Source organism: Oreochromis aureus, unplaced genomic scaffold (genome assembly GCF_013358895.1).
Source record: "Oreochromis aureus strain Israel breed Guangdong unplaced genomic scaffold, ZZ_aureus HiC_scaffold_32, whole genome shotgun sequence".
Lineage (NCBI taxonomy): Eukaryota > Metazoa > Chordata > Actinopteri > Cichliformes > Cichlidae > Oreochromis > Oreochromis aureus.
In genome coordinates, this window is record NW_024108868.1 from 387,395 (window position 1) to 412,953 (window position 25,559).

Consider the following 25,559-nt stretch of genomic DNA (forward strand, 5'->3'; position numbering starts at 1 on the left):
AAGCAGTGGTGTGTGTGTGTTATATGTTTAGGTCTGGGTCATAACAATACCACAGGTGTATCTACTAGGAGGCTGAGGGTATTTCTGCCTGTATTTCTCCTTCTCATCACTGTCATACATCCATGCTGCAGCCGTCAGTAAAGTTGCAGTCACAATATTGAAACATCTAGCTAGTGCCACATAGTAGGAAGATATAAATGCAGGAACTAAATGTCAGATGAATTCAAAGAGTTCAAAAATATCACCAAACATAAAAACATGTTTATGTGCAGATTGACACACATTCTGTCTGTTAGCCAAAGATACAGTTTAGTGAGAAGTAAAAAACTTAATGTGTGAAAACTTCACTGGCAGAGATGGAGGAAGATGTAAGAAAGTGAGGACTGGAGAGGATGAAGGATTATTTTCAAACTTAAGTCACAGTCATGCTATTAAGAGTTTATACTGGACAGTAAAGGCAGGTTAAATAGAGCCGCTGCAGTAATTTGTCAGACATTTAAAACATAAACATAATTAAACAATATTTAAACAACTTTAATACAAATTCCCAGAAAACTTTAGACTTGTGTGTTTTTTTCTGTTTCTATTCTATTTCTTGGACTGCTTCCTCCTCGGCCTCCACTTCTTCATCTCTGGAAACATCCATCTCATCGTTCTCCTTTTTGTCTGATTTCTGCTTTTTGATGACCTGCAGAGACGGGACAGAATCCATGTTACTGTTCCTACACTTCTCAGCTACTACTCTGTTTCATACATGCTTTTATTCACTCTGATGTACCTTATAGTAGAAATGAAGGGCAATGTTCTCCAAAAGCAGAATCAGTGGCAGGAAAACATATCTCAGGATTGGAGTTCTTGAATCTGTGGAAAGAGATCAGTATCATCAGAATATCAATTGTTTCAACTGCTTTAAATGTCTGAAAACAGATTATATGGAAAACCCTCCCCATAAACCGTCCATGTTAACATGAACAGATTATGAAACAATGGGCTGCCAGTGAATGGCGTGTAAAGGTCTCTCCTCTCACAACCTTACTACATCACACTTAGACACTCCAGACACACATGGTTTAGGAAGCCTGGCTTTGTCTGACCAGTATGGTGGCCACATTGCATCATTATCAGACTGAACAGCAGCCACTGATGAACTATGGGCTCAAATTGTGGTCATAAATATTTTGTACTTTTAAATCAAATGCTCCATAAAGCACAACAGCAAAACCCATCTGTTCTCTCATTGGATTGTTAAATTTGTGATTGACATGACATTGACCAATCAGCTCAAAGGAAGAAAAAACAGGTCAAAATTTGTACTTGTAAGTTGAAATCCACACGCAGCCAGAGGGAACCTGAGCGCAGAGTTTTACACGTAGTTTTTTGCTTTGTATCTGTAACCAACCTTAACAAAAAAATTTGTAACTTGTGTAAATATTCTTTACAAACACAAATCTTTTTTACACACACACAAATTCTCATCTGTAGATGCACAAACATAAAACTTTCAGATATTTTGGTTTACAAGGTTACAAAACTGAGTACACAAATACGCATTTGATTTACAAGTACAAAATATTTATGACCACAATTTGAGCCCATAATGAATTACCTACATTTAGATTTGTAAATCTTTGGATAGTCAAACAGTTGTGTAGTCACAGTTATGTTAACTACAAAGGTTGAGTTCTGTCATCTACTTACATATCACAGAAACATAAATCTGCCGATATTCAGGAGAAGTGAATGTTCCTGCTGACAGAGTTATCTCATACACACAGCTGTACTCGCCCTCATGTCCAAAGTCAGCTACAGGGAAACTAAAGGAGGCTGAGTTGTTGACAGATGGCTTGGTGTGTTTGGTGCGTTTCATATTGGAGCCATAGAAGATGAGATTGAAAACTCCACCAGGATAGTTTTCATTATTTGTGCAGGTGAAGACGAAGCTGTAACCCTTGATGATCTCTGCACCTTCAGAAACCCTGACCAGTCCTCCATTTGGAGATGTCACAGAGATGCTGGGCTGCTGCAGGTACACTGAGAACAAAAGAAAGAACAAATAAAGAAACTGTAGTAAGTAAACAGGGACCTGGTGGCAGAAATAAACTCTGTGTCACTGTCTGTGAGGGTTCTCAGTCATCCAGGTCATCGTAGTCTAAGGAGCTTGGAAAGAAAAGCGTCTGGACTTCTTTAAGTTGCTTGAAGACGTTTTCATATCTCATCTGAGAAGCTTCTTCTGTGTCACTGTTTTAATGTGATATAAAGACACTTTACTTTCATTGTGCACAGGTGGAACTGAAGTTTAAAAAAAAGGGAGTCTCATCTATTATAACCAGTGATGGGAATAACAGCGTAGAACGAGATGTAGTTCATACATCATGTTCTACGCTTTAGAGTTGTATGACTAGAGATCAGACCTTTTGCTGTAAAGAAAGAACAGAAACCATCTACTTTAAAAAGAACAATTATGAAACATATATGTCAAATACAATATATTTTTAAAGATGCAGATGATATATAATGTGGTGTGTGTGTTTGTGTGTATAGATAGGTTGTATAATATATTCTTTACATACTTTACTTTCAAGCAATCAAAACAAGATTTGCAGATTTGTTGGAAAGTGAAGATGATCTCGTGGCTGCTGTGACTTTGCCCAAGTTCAAACTATGTTGGCTGCAGACACAGGAAAGGAAGGACAAGGCCAAGGCAAGTCTGCTGGCAGAGTGATGGAACATTGTCCTTGACAAAGACCAGCGAGCAGGTACCAGCACACCAACATGCCAGCTTAGCACAGACTCAGCCACAGAGGATGACTTTTTTTCCTTTGAAGATGAGGACGACACCTCTGCTACTTTAGAAAGTCAAGTTATAGATTATTTCAAATCAGGATCACATGGAATGGACTCTCTGAATAGATATACACTGATAAAGAATATTTCACTAAGATACAATGCAGCCACGCCATCCAGTGCCCCAGTAGAAAGATTGTTTAGCCTTGGAAAGCTTGTCTTCTCTCCAAAGAGGAACAGGCTCTCTGATGAGAAATTTGAGAAGCTCCTTGTTTTGATATACAACCACTGGTTTAATGGCTAGGATGAATGGATGTAAGGGGTTTGTGGATGTGGCAAATAAGAATTCGTCATGTTTTAAAAAAGCAGAGGACATTAAAACAGGACTCTCTAATATACCTCTACTGCGAGAACAGCACGTATGACTTCAAATAGATTGTAATTGGCCATGGAGTTGACACCTTGTATTACCTGTTTACATTTTTATACCTTATAAAAATGTTTTAGTTTTATTATACAGTGTACTTTTTCAGTATTACATTGAAATCCCTTCGACTATTTACTTATACATGGAGGAAAACACTTGTTTAGCCAGAGTTCTCTAAAGCTGTTACTGTTTGGCTCATTTATTTTCCACTACATTGCTTAAAAAGCATTATTTAATTTAATACTTATTTGATAGCCAGTTTCAGCCTGTTTATGTGCATAAATATCAAAGGCTCTGACACATCTGTTGTGTTTTATTGTATTATTTATTACAAATTAAAAAATAATTCTTTCTACAATTATAAAATATTATCTGATTGGTGTTTTGTCATATTATCACAGTAACATTTGAATAGTGTGTATACATATATATTAATGTTTCCTGTTAGTTCCTTCTGTTAAGTGGCCATTTACTTTAATTATATATTTAGTTTTATGACAGACAGCTGCATATATGTTTTAGTATGTTCAAGTATCTTTTAGTAATTTATATTTTATTATTTTAGTAACTTTGATTAAGACGCCGATCCAAGTTGTACATATTTAAACATTTTTTAAAGTAACGCAATAGTTACTTTTCCTAGTAATTAATTACTTTGATAATATTGTAACTCAGTTACTAACATAGTTACTAACATAGTTACTAACATAGCTTTTTTTGAAGTAACTAGTAACTGTAACTAATTACTTTTTCAAAGTAACTTGCCCAACATTGATTATAACAACATGACTTCATAGTAAAAGAGTCCAGGTGGTGAACTGGCCTGTTAGTCCAGACCTTTTTGACACATCAAATAAAAACATGATAAACGGGAGTCGGGACGGTTGAGCAGCTTGAATCCTCAGTCTGGACAACATTCGTCTCCTATAAGTCCAGCAGCTGGTCTCCTCAGTTGTTTGGCCAAACATAGTTGGTATTTTAAGGGAGGAGTGTTATGGCTCCTGGTTCAATTGGGCCCGCCTTCCTGAATGGAAATTCAAGCGTGCCAGGGCTCAGAGGTGATTGGCTGGCCGGGGACCTATGCCCACCCAACTGCATATCGGAGTGTGCCAGTCTACACACACCACTGGGTGCTGCGGGATCCTCGGGTGCAGCGGACCAATGACGCGGCAGCTCATGCTACCTGCAGTACAAAAAGGCTGAGGATTCTTCACTGTGGGTGACTCTTATTTGAACAGACTGTGTAGGCTGTCCCTCCTGCCTCTGCCTTTGAGCCTCTGTTTTGAGTTGCTGCCCTTATGGTTAGAGTTCTTGTGTTATTTAAATGTATGAGAGTTGTTTTTTGTTGTTTAAATTGCCTAGTGAGTCATTTCACTAACGGTTTTCAGTTGTGGTAATAAACCTTGTGTTTTTTAAGCTGACCCTTCTGGCTTTGGGCTCATTTATGTTACCTCCCCTGTCGCCTATCAGAGCCGGGTCGTAACGATGGACTGTTGTTAAAGTAAGAGTGGATGTTACACAGTAGTAAAGACGACCCTGTCCAAGTTTTTGAGATTTGTTGTTGCCATCAAATTCAAACTGAGTGAATATTTTTTATTAAAATGGTCTCAGTGTAAACATGTGATGTGTGTTCTATGTTTATGAGATTCACAGATCATTGAATTCTATTTCTATTTACACTTGATCCCAACTTTTTGGAACTAAATTCTCCTTAAAAATTATCTGTTAAAGGAAACTCAGGTCAGACTCAGTCAGACACAAAACTCCTGCATAGATTCATGATTAGCAGTTAATATAAATATATTGTGTTTTTTCACTTAGTGTGTGTGTACTCTAGGAGGTGACTGAGGAGTGTAGCTGTTACTAATTGATTGACAAATTATTGAAATAAAGACTTTAATTTTTATCTTAATAGATGTGATATCATGCTAATAACCTGTAGTTGGTGTAACAAATCAATACAGTATTTTCCCTGTCACTTAATCACTATAATATACACAATATTACATTTTATTACCAGTAACAGAGACGTTGACAGAGTCACTTGTGGAGATGCTGGAGCCGTATGAATATTCACACTGGTACAATCCATCCTTGTCAAAATCTACTTGGAGGATCTTGAATGTAGCAGAGTTGGTAGTTGATGGTTTTTTCTGACTGAATGAGCCTGAAATCTGCTTCAGAGTAAATTCTCCTTGTAGAAGCTGTTGGCTTTGAGGTGATATTGAACAAGTGATGCTGACGTCGCTTCTCCGGTCAACTTTACCAGCAGGAATCATGAAGATTCTGGGCTTTGGGAGGATCACTAAGAAAACGGAAATCACAGAGAGACAGTGTGTGTAACAATAATGACAACAGTTTTATCTTGTTATATTTATAATTTTCAGTATTTACAAAAATCACTTCTCACCTGAGCAGACAACACCAGCATCCTGACTGTGTGTACAGTTATGTGTCCCAAATCCTCTGTGCTGACACTCAGTCAGAGAGCTCTCACTTCCTGAACAGGACACATCATCAAGCCAGATGGATCCACTTCCCTCACCAAAGCTGGCTGATACAGCAGCACTCTGTGCCGTTCCACAGCCCAACTCTCTGCAAACCACCTCAGTATCATTCATGTCCCAGTTATCATCACAGACTGTTCCCCAAGTGTAGTTGTAAAAGATTTCGACTCTTCCAGAGCACAAAGTGCTTCCAGATAATCTGACTGGCACATCTAGGCACAGTGAACATAATAAAATAAACAACAAGACAAAACATTTTGATGAAATGAGTGTTATTTAGTGTGTAATTAATTCATCATTACAATCATTAATTTGCTAACTCTACATATTGAGCTGCTCATTTATTCTAAAAAATACTAAAGGGACAGATTCATTTGAATGCTTCATTCTAACACTTGTACTGTATTACCAGCGATTTAATATGAATCACAATGAGGACTGTGCATGCAAGGTGCTTATATCTGAAATTAAAATAAAACAAATTTTAAAAAAATTGGAAGAAAATCAATCTCTTATGAAAGCTAAAGTGCTGAATCTTGATACTGTCAAACTAAATATACCTCATGATTTCCACACAATGCAGTTGCTATTAAACGGCAATGGCTACACAGACTCACCCACATTTTTCTTTTTTTTAAGTATCAGCAATGAAAGTATCTAAAAGCATGTAAACAGCAAGAGATACCAGGATGGCCAATACAGTGGCTAATGGTATGCTGGCACAGCACAGCTGTGCCACTTCCTGTTTTGCCAGTACTGGCAAAAGAAGATCTGTTAACATGATTTTGCTTGTGGGCTATAGACATGTTTCCACGAGGGCCACTTAAAGTTTACTTTGTCATGTATGAAAATGTAAAAGTGCACCAGGCATTGTCCCAAAGTCGCAGTTGTTAAAGGACACTTCACTGTTTATTTGTAAATTACGGAGCCCCTCTGATGACATGGTCCAAAAAATAAATATATTGTGGCCACAAAATACTACTTCTTTTCGTGCCCACGAAATACTATTTCAAGGGCACTAAAGAGGTATAACGTGCGCACGAAATGCTAATTTGTGGGCACGAAACACTTGACCGATAACCGTGATCCTTCCCAGGCCCTTGCAGTTGGTTGACAATAAAATCTATCCCGCGCCCAGGTCGTACTTTCACGCCTGGGCTCTCAATATCCTGTTTAAATGTCTCTCCGTAATAATGGTTCCTTGCATTGCCAGGCTTTTCAAAATGCATTTGTAGCTCATTCCCAGCCTAAAATAAAACTCAATTATACTGTCTCTGTCCATGGTGTATAGGTTTAGCCTACTCTTATGCTTATGTCTCACGCAGCTGTCCAGGAGTTGTATCAATATGATGTGCGACGTTTTCTATTTCGTTGCCACAGGTTACAAATGCGTAATTCATTGGCACGTTATACCTATTTCGTGCCATTGAAATAGTATTTCGTGGCCACAAATAGTATTTTGTGGGCATGTTATACTATTTCGAGGGCACGAAGTAGTATTTTGTGGCCACAATTTATTTATTTTTTGGACCATGTCATCAGAGGGGCTCCATAGTAAATGAATAAAATATTTTGTTTTATTTCTTAAATGACAAATATTATCTTGACTTAAAGTGTCTAAATAATGTGATTGTTTAAGTCTATTTTGACTTTCCATCTTTATTCTGTTTTAGATGGTCTGTATGCTGCTGTTATAGAATGCATTCTATTTCTTTTATAAAGACACACATTGCTTTCCAAGAGCCTTGATATCAGTTTGAACTGCTATAAAAATCAAAACTCCTATTTTGATTTTTATCCCTTGATACATATGGCCTGGACATTATGTTCACTCAGATGTAACTGTGTTTATGTTCAGCTAAAGCTGCTGACTTCTTGCCTACGTCAGTCTTGACAATGACATTTTTATTCCGAATGGTATTTACACCAATATAAAAGAATGATCAAATGATATTATTGGATTGTACATGTGTGAATTTGACAGTAGAGACCGATTTTGAAGTGAAAACTTGCATAAACACACAGCACACAAATAATTATGTTACACAAAGACATGAAGACCTAAATGTGTGATTATCTGCAAATGGAGAAAACCTCTGCCACTTTTGTCCAGATACATCCTTTACATTATGTTTTACTATGTTTTACTATGAACCCGAACTGTGTACTGCACTTAACCGTTTTTATATTTTGTTCTGTTTTGCATGTATGGTTCATTAAATTAAAAGTTGCAAACAATGTCAAGTTTTTTGATCAAGAATTTTGAAAGGGGGGCAACTGTTGTATTTGTTTTGGTCTGTTTGTTGACTGTAGTAAATGTTGGAACAAAGTGTCCTAATTGTTTAAGAGTTGTCATTGTATGATTTCATGTAAACTATTAACCCTTTAGGACCTACCATAGAACGTAGTCCGCCAGAGCTTATCTTTATATTTTTACATGATGTAGTGCCATTTCTGGGAGTATTTCAAGTTGTTATACATCAATACAACCATTATGTCCCAAATTTGAAAACTACATCACTTCCAGTTTGGAGCAGGCAATGGCGGACATGCGATAGTTCACGCTGACGTCTATTCCAACATAAGAAGTGTTATGAACAGCAGGTCGGATTGGCAAAGTGTGTTTCTGGAATATTATGTTTTTGTTGCTGCAAATGCTTTTTATTCAATTTTTTGCAAAGCCATGTGTGGAAGGAAACTGTGACCTAGGACAAGCTGAATGCATAAGATTAAGTACAACTCCTCCGGTTTCATATGCAAAAAAAATTATTGCGCTATCTTATGTGGCTGCAATTCTGCCGGGATTTAAAAATAGTTACGCAAAACGGACCATGCCTGCTCTGACCGGTCATAAAGGGTTAATAATTGTGTAATTCAAGCACAACGTTCTTCCAATATCTGTTGCAGAAGTTCCCATAAATATGTGGCACTTGTAGGCTGCTTTGCTTTCACTCTTCTGTCCAGTTTTGTGCCAAACCAGCTTGACCACAGTCTCCAGCTTAAGTCTGGAGACTGTGCTGGCCACTCCATGTTTCCAAGTTGCTGTAGGATGAACCCCTGACCAACTAGGTGCATACCAGAGGGTATTGGATTGCGCTGCAGAATGCTGTGGTAGCCATTTTGGTTCAGGGTGCGTCTCACTCTGCACAAGTCACCGACCCTGGATCCAGCAAAACAGCCCCAGACCGTCACACTTCCTCCTCCATGTTTGACAGTCGATGCCACACACTGTGGAACCATCCTTTCACCTACTCCACGGCGCATAAACATCCTGTGTGATGAACCTAAGACTTCAAATTTTGATTCATCAGTCCATAATACCTTCTAGTCTTCAGTAGTCCAGTGGTGGTGTTTCATGGCCCAGGCAAGCCTCTTTGTCTTACTCATGTCTTAGCAGTGGCTTTCTTGCTGCAACTCATACTGTCAAACCTGCAACTTGAAATCTTCTTTTCACAGCTGAAATTGAGACTTGATAACTACAACCACTATTAAGCTGTACTTGAGACTGTTGTCCTGTGAGCTGCCTATCACTCTCAGAAACTTGCCCTCTGAATCAGTTGTGGATTTGGGTCTGCCAGACCTCTTCCTCTCAGACTTTGCCCCAGTTTCTGAGCACCTTTTGATGGCGAAGGAAACTGTCCTCACTGACACCTTTTCTTTGCAATTTCTCTGTAGGAAAGACCTACATTTTTAAGTGTTAGGATGGTCTGTCTCTCTTCTATTGTTAATTGCCTTTTTCTTGCCATTTTTGTAGCAACACACTATTTTCTGCATTACAATAACTGCTCATGAGGGTATGATACCACAGTGTTTTCCAACACTGCGTTCATGCAGACAGAGGGGGTTATAAGTAATCCAGAAAAGTTGGAACACGTGTGGGGAGCAAGCAACCTCCAAATCAAGCTATTCATCGGACTTGAACAACTTAAAATACAATAAAAACCTGGAGAAATTGGGTTGTTATGAAGATTTTGACTTTTTTTTTCTACTTTTGTAGTGTATTTCACATCCTCTCATCTCTAGCTATCACAGCCCTGTTTTTATACTCTATACTATATTTGCCTCGTTTGTTATGTTGTGTCTGTTGTTTGGTAATAAGAAAATGTAAAGCTACCAAACTACATTTTAATTTTCATGTTTTAATTACTTCAAATGTTTAGAGAGAATAGCACATTTATTTGGCTAAGAATATTTGTCCACATCTAAGTCTGTTTGCAAGTCATTTAGGTCATATTTTGGTGCAATTACATTGCAGAGTAATGACAACCCTATTCTTTTATCAGCTTTTATCATGAATCATGTTTTAAAAGTGGTGAGAATACATTTTGTTTTACATTACTGAGATGTTTTTCTTCTGAGCCTTTCGAGCAACAGAGCAGTTAATAAATCTGTTTTACTTTCTTCAACTTATCTAATAGTAGTAGAAGTAAAAACATACTTTTAATAAATCAGAGGAGGATGAAATAATGAAATAATGATAATAAATAATTATACGCTCTCTATGTTCTATGTTCCCAGTAATTGAGTTTTCTTTAAAGGCTTAAAGACATTTTTCTTCATAAAATATGAATCCTGATTTCTACTCTTTTATGATTTTTTTTTTCTATTTCATTTTTTTTTTGGTCTACCTGGTGTGTTTCTTGCTGTATTTGAATTTGCTTGTTTATTTATTTATTTATCAATCTTTAAAAAATGATAAATATTTTAACCTCGAACAACTGTGATATTTTCTATGAGACCAGCGCTTCATGAGATGATAATCTATTCTCGCCCATATGGCCTTGTTTTATAATTACTTTTTATAATGTCTACATTTTCAGTTAGTCAGTTACATCCAATAAATTAATTAATTTAATTATGCATTCAGTACTGTCTTATGTGCTATGCTTTCAATAAAATCAAATTATAAAACATTATTTTATTTGAATGAGGTTAATATGTACCATCAAAACAAATGTTAAAATATTCATTGTATGTGATTTTATATATATATATTTTTAAACAATAGCAGCAGCAGTCACCTAAAGCAGCTTTAAAGACTCTACAATAATAGACAGAAACTCTAAGAATCAAATGACCTCCTCTGAGCAAGCACTGGTAACAGTGGGAAGGAAAAGCTTCGTTTTAACAGGAAGAAACCTCCAGCAGAACAAGGCTCAGAGAGGGGCAGCTATCTGCTGGGGGTAAGGCAGGAGAAAGACAGGAAGTGGAAAAGAGACAGAGATTAATAATAACTGTGTTAAATGCAGAGTCGTCTATAAAAACATAATGAATGAAAACGGTGAGTAAAGAAGAAATAATCAGTACATTATGGAAAACGCTGAGGATACTATATTTTACATTGTTTGTGATTTTGAGCGTTAGATCCTTCTTGGCTAATTTTTGTTTTTGAAGTCTTGCGAGCAGACAGTCTTTTATGTGATGGGATTTGGAAGATGACCGGAGAAGAGAAACTGCAGAAAGGAAGGTAAGTGTCATGGTCTGGGCGGGCCTGAGTAACTTTCCTCAGCATCAGCTCTCCTCCTCTGGGTGGAGCCCTTCCTGCCCCTCCCCGTTCCTCAGCTGCAGGCAATTATTCTGGCAGTATTTAGGAGCAGCGCACACTATGAGTCTTTGCCAGATCGTCTGCTAACCTCAGTTAGTTCACAGCCTTATGTTCCTGTGTATTTTTCAGTGTGCATTACTTACCCCTCTCTTCCTGTCTCCTAGTCGGTACCTAGACTCATCATTCCAAAACCTGCCATAGCCTCGTTGCTAGATTCCGGTCAGCTGCTGCTTAATCCTTTTCAGACAAACTGCCACTCACACCTGCCTGCCTCCCTGCATACCTGTATTGGACTCAGCACTCGCCTGGACCTCGCCTCGCCTCCACCTTCAGCTAATCCCCGCCTGCGAACACGTAAGCCATCCCAGCTTGTCAAATGGAGAAACACTCACAACACCTTGGACTGTTCTGATTTTCATCTCCTACGTTTCAGTGCCCTGGTCTGCCACAGCTTCCACCAGCCCCACTCCAGTTTCAGCAGTTTAGTGACCTGACTGTTCCATGCTCACCCTAGCCCCGCACCTCACAGACACCATGCTTTTGCACTAAGTTTAATCTTGTTTTCTGTCTTAAATATTTATGTTAGAAACACGTGTAAATAAAAGTTTTTGTTTTCGCAAATCACTTCGAGCTTCCGGTCTTTGGTTCTGCGCCTGAGTCCATTCCACGTCACGGGCCTCTGAGCTATGACAGTAAGAGTGCTATTCTGCTTCTTGTTCCTAACTCCAGACAGTCACACAAAGGAGAGCTGCTCCATATTTAAAACAATTCATTTAATTAATAAATAATAATAAAAAAATAATAAGAAAGATAAATAAAAACAGAGAATTAATTAATCAAAATTATAGATAAACATAAAGCCAAACAGAAGAGAAAATTATTCATTTAATGTATTTCCATTTGTCAGTCTGGTGTTTTTGGTAACGCCTTCATCCACGCACAGTTTAATTTTAGTATATGAGACTATTTAAAGAAAACTTTTGCATGTGAAACTAAGTTTAAAAAACATGACTGACCTTCAGCAGCTGAAGATGCAGACAGACAAGAGACTGTAGAAAAGAAATTAGAATTCATTATTCTGAAATAATAAGCGCTTCCTGTCTGGATACAATAAAAACAAAAACTTAAACTGGACACAGCATACCAAATTAAGAAAAGAATTAAATGATATTAAATTCATCTCACCGATGGCCAAATAGAAGAAGTTTATCTCTTGTGTCCACATGGCTGAGACTCAAAATGTGTTCTGTGTGAAATGAATCATCAGTGACAGAAAAGTTCAATCTACCCAAACGCCTCCTCCTCCATAGTATTTTAAAGTAAAGACATTGTAAAATTGTTATCATTTAACAGTAAAATATAATAATTTTAGATTTAGATTTTAGAACAGCAGCCCTGTGCAGTGTCTAAACAAACACAAAGCAATTCAAAAATAAAGTTTACTTTGGCACCTAAATGAAATGAGAGAAATATGTATGTGCAGCATTAGAGTGAGTTGAATGAAGGATTGTGTTTCAAACTGTGTTCATTTTAAAAGTTACTGACAGGAAGTTGGCTTCATTACTACAAAATTCCTACATAACATCTCCAGCTACAACTTCCAGGAACGTGAACACAAAATACTGATGTGTGTTTATAAACTGTTCTTCTATATGTTGAAATCAGAAATTGTTCAAATAATCTGAGGTTTTTACACAGCAGGTGTTTTCCTAAACTTGTACATGGACGACTTATCTGTAGAGTATGTTGTTTCTTAAAGTTTTGTAATATGCATGAGCATGACATACAGAGCTAATATTTGAAGTTTTATGGCAGATGGAATAAATTAGTTATTCTTACCAGTTCTGTAATCCACAACAGTTAGAAAGTGAAGGCTACTTCTTGATAGTTGCAGGTTTCTGCAGACGTCTGAAGGCTGCAGGTATTTCTTCCACCTGCAGTCTCAAACTGATGTGATGTTGCCTTTAAACCAGAGTTACACAGATTAAGACACATTGAGATCCTCTGATTGATATTTCTGGCACTCTGCTGCAAAATAACCACAGAAACCTCAGTGTGTGATGTAGCTCAGTACATCAAGTATCTTTCCACTCTGAAAACACTTTAATCTGAACCATGCAGACCATGCAGTTTACTTAAATCTTCTTTCTAAACCAAATTAAACTGTCACACAAACTGCAGTCTCTGAGTTGGAGTCAGAAATGTGTTTGTGTCTGTACAAGTTTTTTAATAGTATTTTTAAAATAGCAGCACTGGAAGCCCTGAAACATTAATGTCATGGTCCATCCTGTCCTCCACCACTTATTCTTTTCTATATTTCCCTCTCTTTTTCCATGTTGTTTGTCTCGTGCTCAAACTGTGGCCTTCACATGTTTCCTGCACTCTGCTGTCTGAAACACCTGCAATCAAACTCCACTTACCTCCTGTTTAAAATCTCTGCCTCAGATTCTTCTGCCTGCTTATGTGTTAGTGACACTCAGGCTCTTAGTTACCTCAGTGATTTAAAGTTCATGCCGTTCGTCCTCAGTGTATCAGTCAGTGTCTCAGTACTATCCAGGGCCTCGTTGCCTGCTGATCTTTCTCACTCAATATTGGATACAAATTCTACCTGGATTCCCCCCGTTCACATTATTTTACTCAATTTAATAAATCTTTTACCTGCATTTGGCACCACTGATTTACAATAACTTGAAACATTCAGAAGGGAGATCGGCCCACTTTAAATCAGGTATGGTTTGACTTCTATGAGTCGAGTCCTTGTAAACTCTCCGCAGTGTCAGTGGTGAGGACAGCTCAATGTTTCATGGTATTAAAAATAATGAATGCATTTGTCATGTTTGCCTAACAAGCTCAACTGTCATGCCCATATCCCAGTATATTTCATTGTGATCTGCAATCAGCTGCAGATTATTCTTAAAAATTGTTTTGAGGTAAATGCTAAATTCCTCACAGTGACAATATTAATATCCACATGTAAAATTACTATATTTTTTCTTTTTGTTTGTCAAGACTGATGAAAAGAAATCCAAAGGCTCGCAGCAGAATTTGCATCAACAGAGATAAAGAGATATACTGTGAGGGTAAAGTGCACAAAGAGGAAGTCAACATTTCACGTCTGCCTCAGAGGTTTTAACCACTGACAGTTTGTTCCAGCCTCAGTGATACTTGTTGGTGACAGCTGAAAAAGAAATTCTCTGAAAGCAGTCTTATCAAATGTCTGATCAGATGTTGCAGTCCTACTTAAGTACATATTTATCAAAGAACAGCTCTGCTGGGGTAAACAGTGCTAACTGTTTTTGTCATGGTCCTGGGTCAGTGACCCAGCGCTTTGAGTTTATTATTATTATTATTATTTTCTAGTTTATTTTGATTTTGTATTAGTTCTTTGGGTTTGGTTGTCGTGTTTATTATCCCTACCTATGTCTTCCCTCTGTGTTCTGTTCGGGTCCCGGAGTTTTGTGTTGAAAAACAGTCTGTGTGTTTCCTGTTTTACTTTGTAGGTCTGTGTCTCGTTATGTCCATTAGTTCCAGCTGTGTCCCCTCCTGTGTGCCATTTCTTGATTACCTGGTGTGTGTATTTATAGTGTGTGTCTGCCTGTGCTTCTCGTCACATCGTCTGTGTTTCTCCGTGTATCTTCTGCATTACTCTGCATTATTTTGGTGTTTCTCCGTGTCTCTCTGCCCCTCGCCTCGTGTCCTCCCTTTGTGTTCATTTTCCCAGTTTAGGTTTATGTTCAGTCCTGCCCTCTCCTTGGTTTATTCTTTGTAAATAAAAACACAGTCGCATCTCCACCATCGTCTGCAGTTTTACACACACATTTTTTTTCTTTTACTTGACTACCAACTTAGTAAGGAACTCATGCTGTGAATATTTCTATTCATGAGTAAATTTGATATTTTTTATTGTATCCACCATCGATTAGAACAAGGAGTGTTTAAAAAGTGTCACACCCAAATGTGTATCAGAAACAGTGAAACAGGCTGAAACACGTCCATGTCTTTCTGATGCCATGTAATATTAAAAACATACCATACTTAAATTTGAGTTCTGATATTTTCATGAATATTTTCTGGGTAATTGTTAGACAAAGATCAGCCTGTGCTTTCATTAGTTCAGTGACAACTTCACTATCGATATTTCATGAAAGGTTATTTTCATATTGTAACCCTGAAGGATCCGACACAACTCAGGAATCTCACTTTCAGCTTTTTTATTTTGTTCACACTGTTTCGGTAATTGATACTCTATGGTTCGGTACTGTGCAGTGCTCCCAGCTCCAACTCTCTGCTACAGCCGCTACTGAAATAGGGAAGGCATAATTAGAAGATGTTCACCAGCTGCAAAACCCAGCCTTCCCTCCCAGTACATCTGAATCCACTGCTCCAGTCCTCCACTGAAGTCGCGCCACTTTGAATCATCAAATGTTTGTAAGCATTTTATCTGTTACATTTTAACCAGTGTTTGAATCATAAAATGTAAGGGTCACCATGGGTGGAATTGTCACAGTACTGGGTCTGCGATCCAGTAGTTTTGTGTTTTTGATTATGACCTAATATTCTTTGATTATTGTTATTCATGGTTTTGATTATCTTTGTTTCTTATGTGGACAAATATTGGACAAACGACACTTCCAGGCGTGCATGAGTTTAGAATCATTTCTCTTTACTTGTTCATTTGCTCTGCAAATACAAAAACACAAGCACTTTGGTTTAGCGTAGCTTCACTCTGCTGGCTGTTCGTGCAGTAAAACACACAGGACCCCAAAAGCTGTCCTGCGTGCCTGCGTAGGCGTCACCCATGAGAATCATCACTGACCAAAATATTCCAGCCGGATTGCCAGTGAGCACAGTATGTGTCACAAATACAGTAATAAAGAACTGAATGCACCCAGTAACAACAATAAACACCCCAACAGGTAACATCATGGAAGGGGGGCAGTATCTATTACAATACATCCATCTGTGTCCACCCATTAAATGAGTCCCACAAGTGTCTCCGTCATTATGAATGTCATGCTTCCTGTTTTATTTTGATAGTCCCTTGTCCTGTGTTCAGAGTAATGCATTTTGCTTCCCCTTGTCTCGTGCCATTGCAGACATCACAGGAGTAATACGTGTGCTGGTTCAACACTTTGACCTGAAGCTTATGGCTGAAAGAACTCCAACTCCCTGTGTATTTGTCCAGGTCCCTCCTTTCATGATTGCAAATGGTTAAAAAGCACCAACACATCTTTTCTATTTTGGTTTAAATAAACTGGCTACCAACTAAATATTGTTCTGGACGGTACGATGGTTCAGTGTTTAGTGGTGTTTCCTCACAGATGGTTCCTGCTTCAAACCATTTATCAACTGATGGATTTCTCTGAGGTGTTTAAATCTTCTGTTCATAGCCTGTACATAGCTTGTACTCACTACAGCCTGTACATAGTTATAGTTATAGAATATTCATAACATACTTCACACCGTGTACATTATAACATACCATAATAGACCCATTTTCTGTAATATACTTACACATCTATATTATTGCTAATATATATTGTAATATATCTATATCACGGTTAAAGCACTTTCTGGATGGATGCAAACTGCATTTCGTTGCCCTGTACCTGTGCATGTGCAATGACAATAAAGTTGAATTCTAATTCTAATTCCAATTCTCCCTGTTCCTGTGTCTCTTTTACAGCAATGATTAGATGTTTCTGTCATAGTTTACATATCACTTTAGTGAAAATGTGAATATTTTTGAGTGGATCGTTTTCCACCTACTGAAGCAATATATGACCCCTGGCTCAAAAGTTATATGATAAACAAGTATACCATTCACCTTTTGTCAACAACACTAATGGGTTTGATTCAGTAAAGGACTAGATGTTACAATCCCGGACAATGCATTGCTTTTAATGGAGAAAATCTTGAGGGATGGCTGTTATGAGAAAAGGAGCCCAGAAACTTTGAAGGTGAAGGGATCTATAACAATTTAAAATTTAAAATTTACAGTTTGATGATTTAAAGTCTCACACACAACCTGTCGAAAGGGGAGGGGGCGGCTGCTTCCAAATAGAGCACATTTCATTCACAATGATGTAAATCCAAGCCCATTATGTATTCATGATTTGAATCTTGGGTTGAGCGAAAACCCAGAAATAAACCGTAGACAAGATGGACAAGAAAAGTTCAAAGCCATCAGGTGCTCGGTTTAGAAAAAAAGAGAAAAGAAGAGGAGGAGAAACGAGCAAAAGATACAGGTAAGCAGATGTGTCATTGGATAATGCCAGGTCATGTATCCTGAAACAATCAGAATCATATTCAGAATACTTTATTAATCCCTGAGGAAATAATGTGGGTTACAGTTGCTCCAAGAAGAAATGATAAAAATAGTTACAGTAACAGACTAAACTCCAAACAATACATTATGTTACAGATTTTACACATTTAAGAAATAGCACTAATATATGCAGATCACTCAGTTATAAATATCAAGGATTAAAAGAGGTGATTATAAATAAATATCAAGAAAACTGACAAGAATATTCCAGAGTAGAAAAGAGCATGTGTAAAAGGGTATAATTATTGCAGTGTTTACAGTGTGTTAGATGGAGGAGTTGTACAGGGAGATGGCCACGGGCAGGAATGATTTCCTGTGTTGGACAGTGGTGCTTTTTGGTAATCTCAGTCTCTCACTGAACGTGCTTCTGTGACTAGCCAGCATGTCATGTAATGGAATGGGTGGGAGGGTGCCAGAGGGAGTGTTCGCCCAGGGTGCCAAACAGGCTAGGACCGCCACTGCACATGAAGGTCTCTTTGTTCTTTCTTAGCATTTTGAATCTGGTGCCAGATGACACTGGCATGCTCCAGACATCCTGAGAAGCCCCGTATGCCAGCCTTCTGCACTGATGTGTCAATATAGTTGTTTACACTCCCCAAATCCTGGTATAATGGGTTTAAATTATACATAACTTCATGGAACAATGAAAATGTAGAAGTGCTGACTGAGCTGACAAAACCAGTCAGTGTGGATTTAGCATGACGTCACTGGAGGTCCTACATCTGGTTCTCAAAGAGCTCAGACAGCTGTTTACAGTCTTCTCAGGTATACTTTCTTCAAGATTAGGGATGGGAAATGAGGACTGCTTCTTGCAGAGAACTGGTTCCCAGTAGTTCAGTTCCTTGGAAATGTTATCTGCGATTGTGCTTATTGGTTCCATCAGCTGATTTCAGTTTGTGTGTCATTAGGTGAAAAGTAATGGCACAGTCTACAAAACACACAGTCTATAAAATATAAGCAAAATATAAGCATTTTATTTATATTTTGTTACACAAAATGACATGGGCATGATGTTAAACTGGAAACTGCACCCAGGACAAAAACAACTGAGTTGTGCTGCTGACACAACTTTGACTCTTTGGAAGATTCAGCACAGACAGCATGCTGATGCTAAGCTAGCCAAGAACCCAGAATTAAATCTGAGTGAATGTCGACCGGAGCCAAGCAGACGGACCCTGAACTTCAACAGGTAGCAAAAGATAAGATAAGATAACCTTTATTAGTCCCACACGTGGGAAAATTGTTAAAATTACGAGAAAGTAAAGAGGAGATAAGAAAGTAGCTCAGAATGAGCGGAGCTGCTGTAACAGACTGCCACGCACGGGGGGCGCCAGAAGCAGTCATAAAGTTAATAAACTGTTTTTTAACCAGGTAATAAAAGAAAAAGTATTTAATGTTCTAGGAAATAAAACCGCTAATGAAAAGTCTCTACAGTCCTGTTGTCAGTGTTGATCTTGAACAGCAGGGGGCGTAGCTTTGCCATTTTACAGCAGCAGCAGTGAGAGCTCAGCGTGCAGCAGGAAAATACAGGAAGTACAACAAAAGATGTTGTTCAGTGGGATCATGATGTGAGAAATTTCACTGATCCTATACTGTGTCAGAATTACTCAGCACAATACAGCCACATGTTGGATCAGTGGTGTCTGACATGCTCTCAGAAATCAGTATATTTTCCTTGATTTCTTTCCTTTGCAGATGGTTGTGGAATAAAAACACCACATATGTCCCACCAGGATTTGTGAGCCACAAGGACGGAGTCAAAGACAGGGCTGATATAATCTGTCAGGAGGTTTAATGGTTCCCACTGACCTCCTCCAGCCTGAAACAATCTGCGGGTGTTTAAGGAGTATTTTTGTGTTACTGATGGTGAGAGGAGGTTTGAAATTTTCGTATATCTGAGTATATTTTTTCACCATCAGACAGTCTCTCAGATAAAACCCCCCTCCCCCCCAAATTTAATAATTAACAAAACTTGATTTGGGTTTTTTTGGAAGGATACAAAAAAAACCAAAATATATTTTAAAAAATCAGAGTGTCAACAATAAAACTGATTTTTAATTTCCTGCAGTTGACTTTGATAAAAATGAAAGTAATGTAACCAAATTCAGGCCCATCATTTAGTCTGTTTTTGTCAAACGTTACACAATCACAACATCTCCGGTTTATTAGCCTTTCATTCCCTTATCTCTCTCACTGACTTCCTGTGTTTCTGCTGTCAGCTCTGTTTTCACACTTTATGTATTTTAAGTTTTAAGCTGCATGAATGTGAGACAGCTTCATGTTCATTATTACAGTACTGTGCAAAAGTCAATTGTTTTCTTTATACAAACACAGTATATGAGGAAAAAACAGTTTGTACAATTCCAACGTGGATGACAGTCAATATTTGGCGTGATAAACTTAATTGATTAACACAGCCTGAACTGTCTTAGCTAGCGTTTTTCTTTAATTTTTCTAGTAGTCTTCAGGAAACATTCTCCAGGTGTGACGATGATTCAAAGCACAAACAACACTTTTTACTGCCTTTTGGGGGGTTTTCTACCAATATATTGTTGTAATTTGACCTAACCTTATAACGTCAGTTTCCTCTGATTCTAAATCCAGTTCTGTGTAATTTATCAGCATTTCCTCCCTGTTTCTCTTCCTTAACAACTGCTTCATGACAGCTGCCCACTCTCATACTCTGCATCGAAAATAACCGAAATACATGTTAAATATATGTTGAGCTCTGGGTCATCACAATAACACAGGTGTATCTACTGGGAGCCTGACGGGGTCCCACTGGCCCCTACCCGTCAGTACAGTTGCAGTCACAATACTGAAGCATCTAGCTAGTGCCACAGAATAGGATGCTATAAATGTCAGAACTTTTTGTTAAGTGACAGATAATTTGAAAGACTTCAAAAATATCACCAAACATAAAAACATGTTTATGTGCAGATTGACTCACATTCTGTCTGTTAGCCAAAGATACAGTTTAGTGAGAAGTAAAAAACTTAATGTGTGAAAACTTCACTGGCAGAGATGGAGGAAGAAGTAAGAAAGTGAGGACTGGAGAGGATGAAGGATTATTTTCAAACTTAAGTCACAGTCATGCTATTAAGAGTTTATACTGGACAGTAAAGGCAGGTTAAATAGAGTAGCTGCAGTAATGTGTCAGACACTTAAAAAAAACATAATTAAACAAGATTCAAACAATTTTAATCTAAATTCCAACAAAAATTTAGACTTGTCTGTTTGTTTCCATATGTTTCTATTCTATTTCTTGGACTGCTTCCTCGCCGGCCTCCACTTCTTCAGCTCTGGAAACATCCGTCTCATCGTTCTCCTTTTTGTCTGATTTCTGCTTTTTGATGACCTGGAGAGACGGTACACAATCCATGTTACTGTTCATACACTTCTCAGCTACTACTCTGTTTCATACATGCAGTTATTTACTCTGATGTACCTTATAGTAGAAATGAAGGGCAATGTTCTCCAAAAGCAGAATCAGTGGCAGGAAAACATATCTCAGGATTGGAATGATTGAATCTGTGGAAAGAGATCAGTCACCATGAAACAAACATGACTGGTTTTAAAAAACTTAAAACAAATTATGTGAAAAACCTCATAAATCATCCATGTTAACATGAACAGATTATGAAACAATGGGCTGCCAGTGAATTGCGTGTAAAAGTCACCCCACCCACCAATAGCCTTACTACATCACACTTAGACACTCCATACACGCAGCGTTTAAGAGGCGTGACTCCATCTGACCAATATAGTGGCCACATTGCTTCAGACTGAACAGCAGCCACTAATGACCTACGTACAGATAAGTTTGGAAATCTTTAGACAGTCAAACAATATTTTGTTATTTCAGCAGTTTAGTCACAGTTATATGATCTAAATGGTCTTAAAGTCAGTTTCTGCTTGATTTTGAAAGATTCAACAAAAGTATTCATTGTGCTGTGAAGGAATTAACATTTTATACCCATAATTTTCAGGGTCTTAACAGGTGTGGGTGTTACGGCCGTGGCCATAAGAAGTCTGTGTTAGCTGTTCCTGTGTGTTTATGTGCTGTGTTTTAAGAACCTTTGCAGATTATTTTCTCTGAGGAAGAGCAATGGGCTGCTGACTGGTTCATGGATCATGTGACTGGGTTTAAAGCCGCTCCAACAGCTGCCGAGAGAGGAGAGAGAGAGAGAAGCGAGGGAGTGCGAGAGTGATCAGATTGACAGCGGACTCAGACCCAGCCCTGGCTTCCAAACTTTTCGTGTTCTCCGTGTATGTGTGAGCGTGCCCTCTTTGAGAGCCGCCAGATTTGTGTAAATAGGTTCAGTGCTTATGTCTGCATAGGCTGAAGCTGAAGGGGTGAGCCGCCTTTTGTTTCCCAATCTTTTTCTCCTGTTTCTGAGCTATGAAGCTAGGGATTGTCATTCATTATTTGTGCAGGTGATTATGAAGCAAAATTGGAGTTTAATCTATTATAATAACATGGCTTTGATAATGAAAGATGTACCTAAACAGATGACACCAGCATCACAATAATGTCCACAGTAGTTTCTTATAATCCTCTGTGCTGACTCAGTAATTTGAAGGTAAACAAGAAACAAATGACAATATCTGAACACTGTTAGCTACATCAGCTGAGCATCCAAATGTAAGACATTGAGACAGAATAAACCTCAAAAGTGAGCCTTCATTGGCTGTTGCAAAAATCTGAGCATATCCCCCCTGATGGACAAGTGCTGTACCGAAACGTTTTTATCACACCTTGTTGATGTCAGCCTCCGTTTATGATGATGTGAGGCCAGTTATGGCATCACAAAGATGCTGTAACAGCTCTCTTCTGGCCTTTTCATATGATATATTACTTGATGTGGTTACTGGACATTTTTTTCTAGGTCAACTTTGACCTTGGACTTGAACAATGAAGGTCAGGATCAAGTGCTTAGCTAACCTAGATACTCATGATCCCAAAGGCCTAGTGTATTGGTGTGAAGTTTGAGGACATAAAAAAATTGTAGTAATATTAAGTTTTTACTGATTTTCACATTAGGTGTGACCTCAACCTGATTTTTACAAAAATGAAATCAGCTCGAGCTGTCATTGGTATCTACCATCACACAAAAGATGTCTTGTAAACTGTGGACGCTGACTGCTAACAAATACACAGAGAAACAATTACAAACTCCTTCCCTTTGGGGGAGAATAAAGTATAAACACACAGACAGTGATTGGGAATGAGATGCAGGCTTCTATAGAGGAAAATAAACACATGAACAAAAAACAAGGGAAAAGAACAGGAAGTGAAGCTAAAAAGCAACACTGTAGCCATTATAATAATTAACATACAGATTTCTCTCCTGATTACAGCCGCATGGAACATTTTGTTATTGAATACTGTGTACGAGACAAAAAACATCTCACCTGAACAGATGACACCAGCATCCTCATGATGTCTACAGTCGTGTGAACCAAATCCTCTGTGCTGACACTCAGTTAGAGAACTCTCCCTTCCTGAACAGGACACATCATCGAGCCAGATTTGTCGTGTTCCTTCACCAAAGTGAGCTGATTGAGTGGCCTCCAGTGCCCATCCACAGCCTAACTGTCTGCAGACCACCTCAGCATCATTTATGCCCCAGCCATCATCACAGACTGTTCCCCAGCTGTTGTTGTGATAGATTTCAACTCTTCCAGAGCAACGAGCTGACCCAGACTTATCTGGATTAACTAATCTTATCTGACCATCTAACAAAAGAGAGAGCAGATTACACTCTGTGTTTCTTATTTTATTTTATTTTGTTTTATTTTATTTTATTTTATTTTGAGTTAAAGAAGCATTAATGGTGTAAACGGGTCATTATATGAGTTAAAACTTAGAAACGTATGTGTGGAGTATCAGGATGACAAACCAAATCTAATAAATAATTGAGAAAGGAAATGAAATAATTTAAAAAAACAATAGTTTTTAAATTCTGAATTCAGATTTTTAAAAATTGGTTTTTTTTTGGAGCATTCAGTTTTCTTCCCTAAATCTTTTCCACTCACTTTATTTATTCATGCTTTCATATTTCAATTAGAAATATTATAATAATAATAATCAATTATTCCTTAATTTAAACTTTGTTGATGTTAAATAATTCATTTGTAATTGTTTTAAGAACGGTTAATATTGTCATACAATTAATTGATAATTATTATATTAATTATTAGTTTATTTCCAAGTCTTTTCAGGTTCTCTCAGGTGGAGGTCTAAGTGTCTGTAATTGATAACTGTGTGGTACAAACATTAAGGTGCACAGATTTAGTCAGCAATATGAGAGAAGATACTCAGGGTATTGTCCCAAACAGATATCAATTTGAGCTGCACCTATTTTTACTTTTATTACATATTGTCTGGACATTATGTTCATTCAGATGTAATGAGCCTTGTTTGAATTTAGGTGTTTATGTTCAGTTGTGACGACGTCTTCTAACTTCTTTTTCTCAATGACACAAACATATGTTTGGATTAAATGTGTGCTAACTTGATAGTAGAGACCTGATTTTAAAACTTTTCTTTCCAGTTTTTGTAGTGAAAACTTCAAAAAACACACAACATATAAATACATATATTAGACAAAGACCTGAAGATCTAAATGTGTCATTATTTACAAATTATTATCTGCCACTTTTCCAAGAGTGGGTAGAAACTGTTTCATGATTTTTTTTACTGTGAACCAGAATTGTCTACTGCACTTGAATTAAGAAATAATTTAACAACAAGCTTGAAACCATCTTCAGGTGTGCAGCACCAGGTGGACTGGATCTTCACGCTGACTCTAAGTTTAGGTTACCCCTGGTTTAATGATTTTACTTTTTCTTATATTTTGTTTGTGTGGGCCATTAAAAGGCACAGAGCACTTTCATTTTTATAACAAACTATCTGAAGTCGCAAATAATTATAATTTTTGTGATCAAAAAAATCTGAAAGGTGGACAACTTCTGTCTTTGTTTTGGTCTGGTCTGGAGCTAATAAGCCTTGTCCGGGGGCGGGGGACTAAGGAAGTTAAACTGAACAGAGACAAAGAATAAGAGACACGAACTTGACATAGAGACAGCTCAGCTTGAGCTGTTATTGGTATCTACCATCACACAAAATTTGAAAAAGATATCTTGTAAACTGTGGATGCTGACTGCTAACAGACAGACAGAGAAACAATTACAAACTCCTTCACTTCCTGGGAGAAAAAAGTATAAACACACACACAGTGATTGGGAATGAGATGCATGCTTCTATAAAGAAAATCAAACACAAATGAACACAAAGGAGGGAAAAGAACAGGAAGTGAAGCTAAAAAGCGACACTATATACATTATAATAATTAACATACATTTTCTCTCCTGATTACAGCTGCATGGACCATTTTGTTACTGAATACTGTGTATGAGACAAAAAACATCTCACCTGAACAGACGACACCAGCATCTTCATGATGTCCACAGTTGTGTGAACCAAATCCTCTGTGCTGACACTCAGTTAGAGATCTCTCCCTTCCTGAACAGAATACATCATCCAGCCAGATTTCTCCTGTTCCTTCACCAAAGTGAGCTGATCGGGGGGCCTCCAGTGCCCATCCACAGCCTAACTCTCTGCAGACCACCTCAGCATCATTTAAGTCCCAGCCATCATCACAGACTGTTCCCCAGCTGTTCTTGTGATAGATTTCAACTCTTCCGGAGCAACGAGCTGACCCAGACTTATCTGGATTAACTAATCTTATCTGAGCATCTAACAAAAGAGAGAGCAGATTAAACTGTGTGCTTCTTATTTTATTTTATGTTAATATCTTATTTATTTATTTTATTTTAAGTCAAAGAAGCAATAATGGTGTAAATGGGTCATTATATGAGTTAAAACTTAGAAACGTATGTGTGGAGTATCAGGATGACAAAGCAAATGTAATAAATAATTGAGAAAGGAAATGAAATAACTTA

General features: G+C 37.8%; 1 protein-coding gene across 2 annotated transcripts in view; it reads right to left on the reverse strand.

Moving 5' to 3' along the window:
- Window positions 1–207: 207 nt before the first annotated feature.
- Window positions 208–25,559, reverse strand: part of LOC120436884 — a 31,799-nt gene continuing 6,447 nt past the window's right edge. Inside the window, exons 2-8 of one of the 2 annotated variants that reach the window (XM_039607725.1) lie at window positions 12,449–12,509; window positions 12,280–12,312; window positions 5,622–5,930; window positions 5,229–5,516; window positions 1,699–2,031; window positions 779–861; window positions 208–688 (exon numbers count right to left, since the gene is read on the reverse strand). In XM_039607725.1, the coding sequence (XP_039463659.1) occupies window positions 584–688; window positions 779–861; window positions 1,699–2,031; window positions 5,229–5,516; window positions 5,622–5,930; window positions 12,280–12,312; window positions 12,449–12,488 (1,191 nt within the window). In that variant the 5' untranslated portion in view covers window positions 12,489–12,509 and the 3' untranslated portion in view covers window positions 208–583. Of the gene's footprint in view, window positions 689–778; window positions 862–1,698; window positions 2,032–5,228; window positions 5,517–5,621; window positions 5,931–12,279; window positions 12,313–12,448; window positions 12,510–24,621; window positions 25,354–25,559 lie in introns of those variants that run through there. The other variant, XR_005610639.1, reaches the window with a different exon arrangement.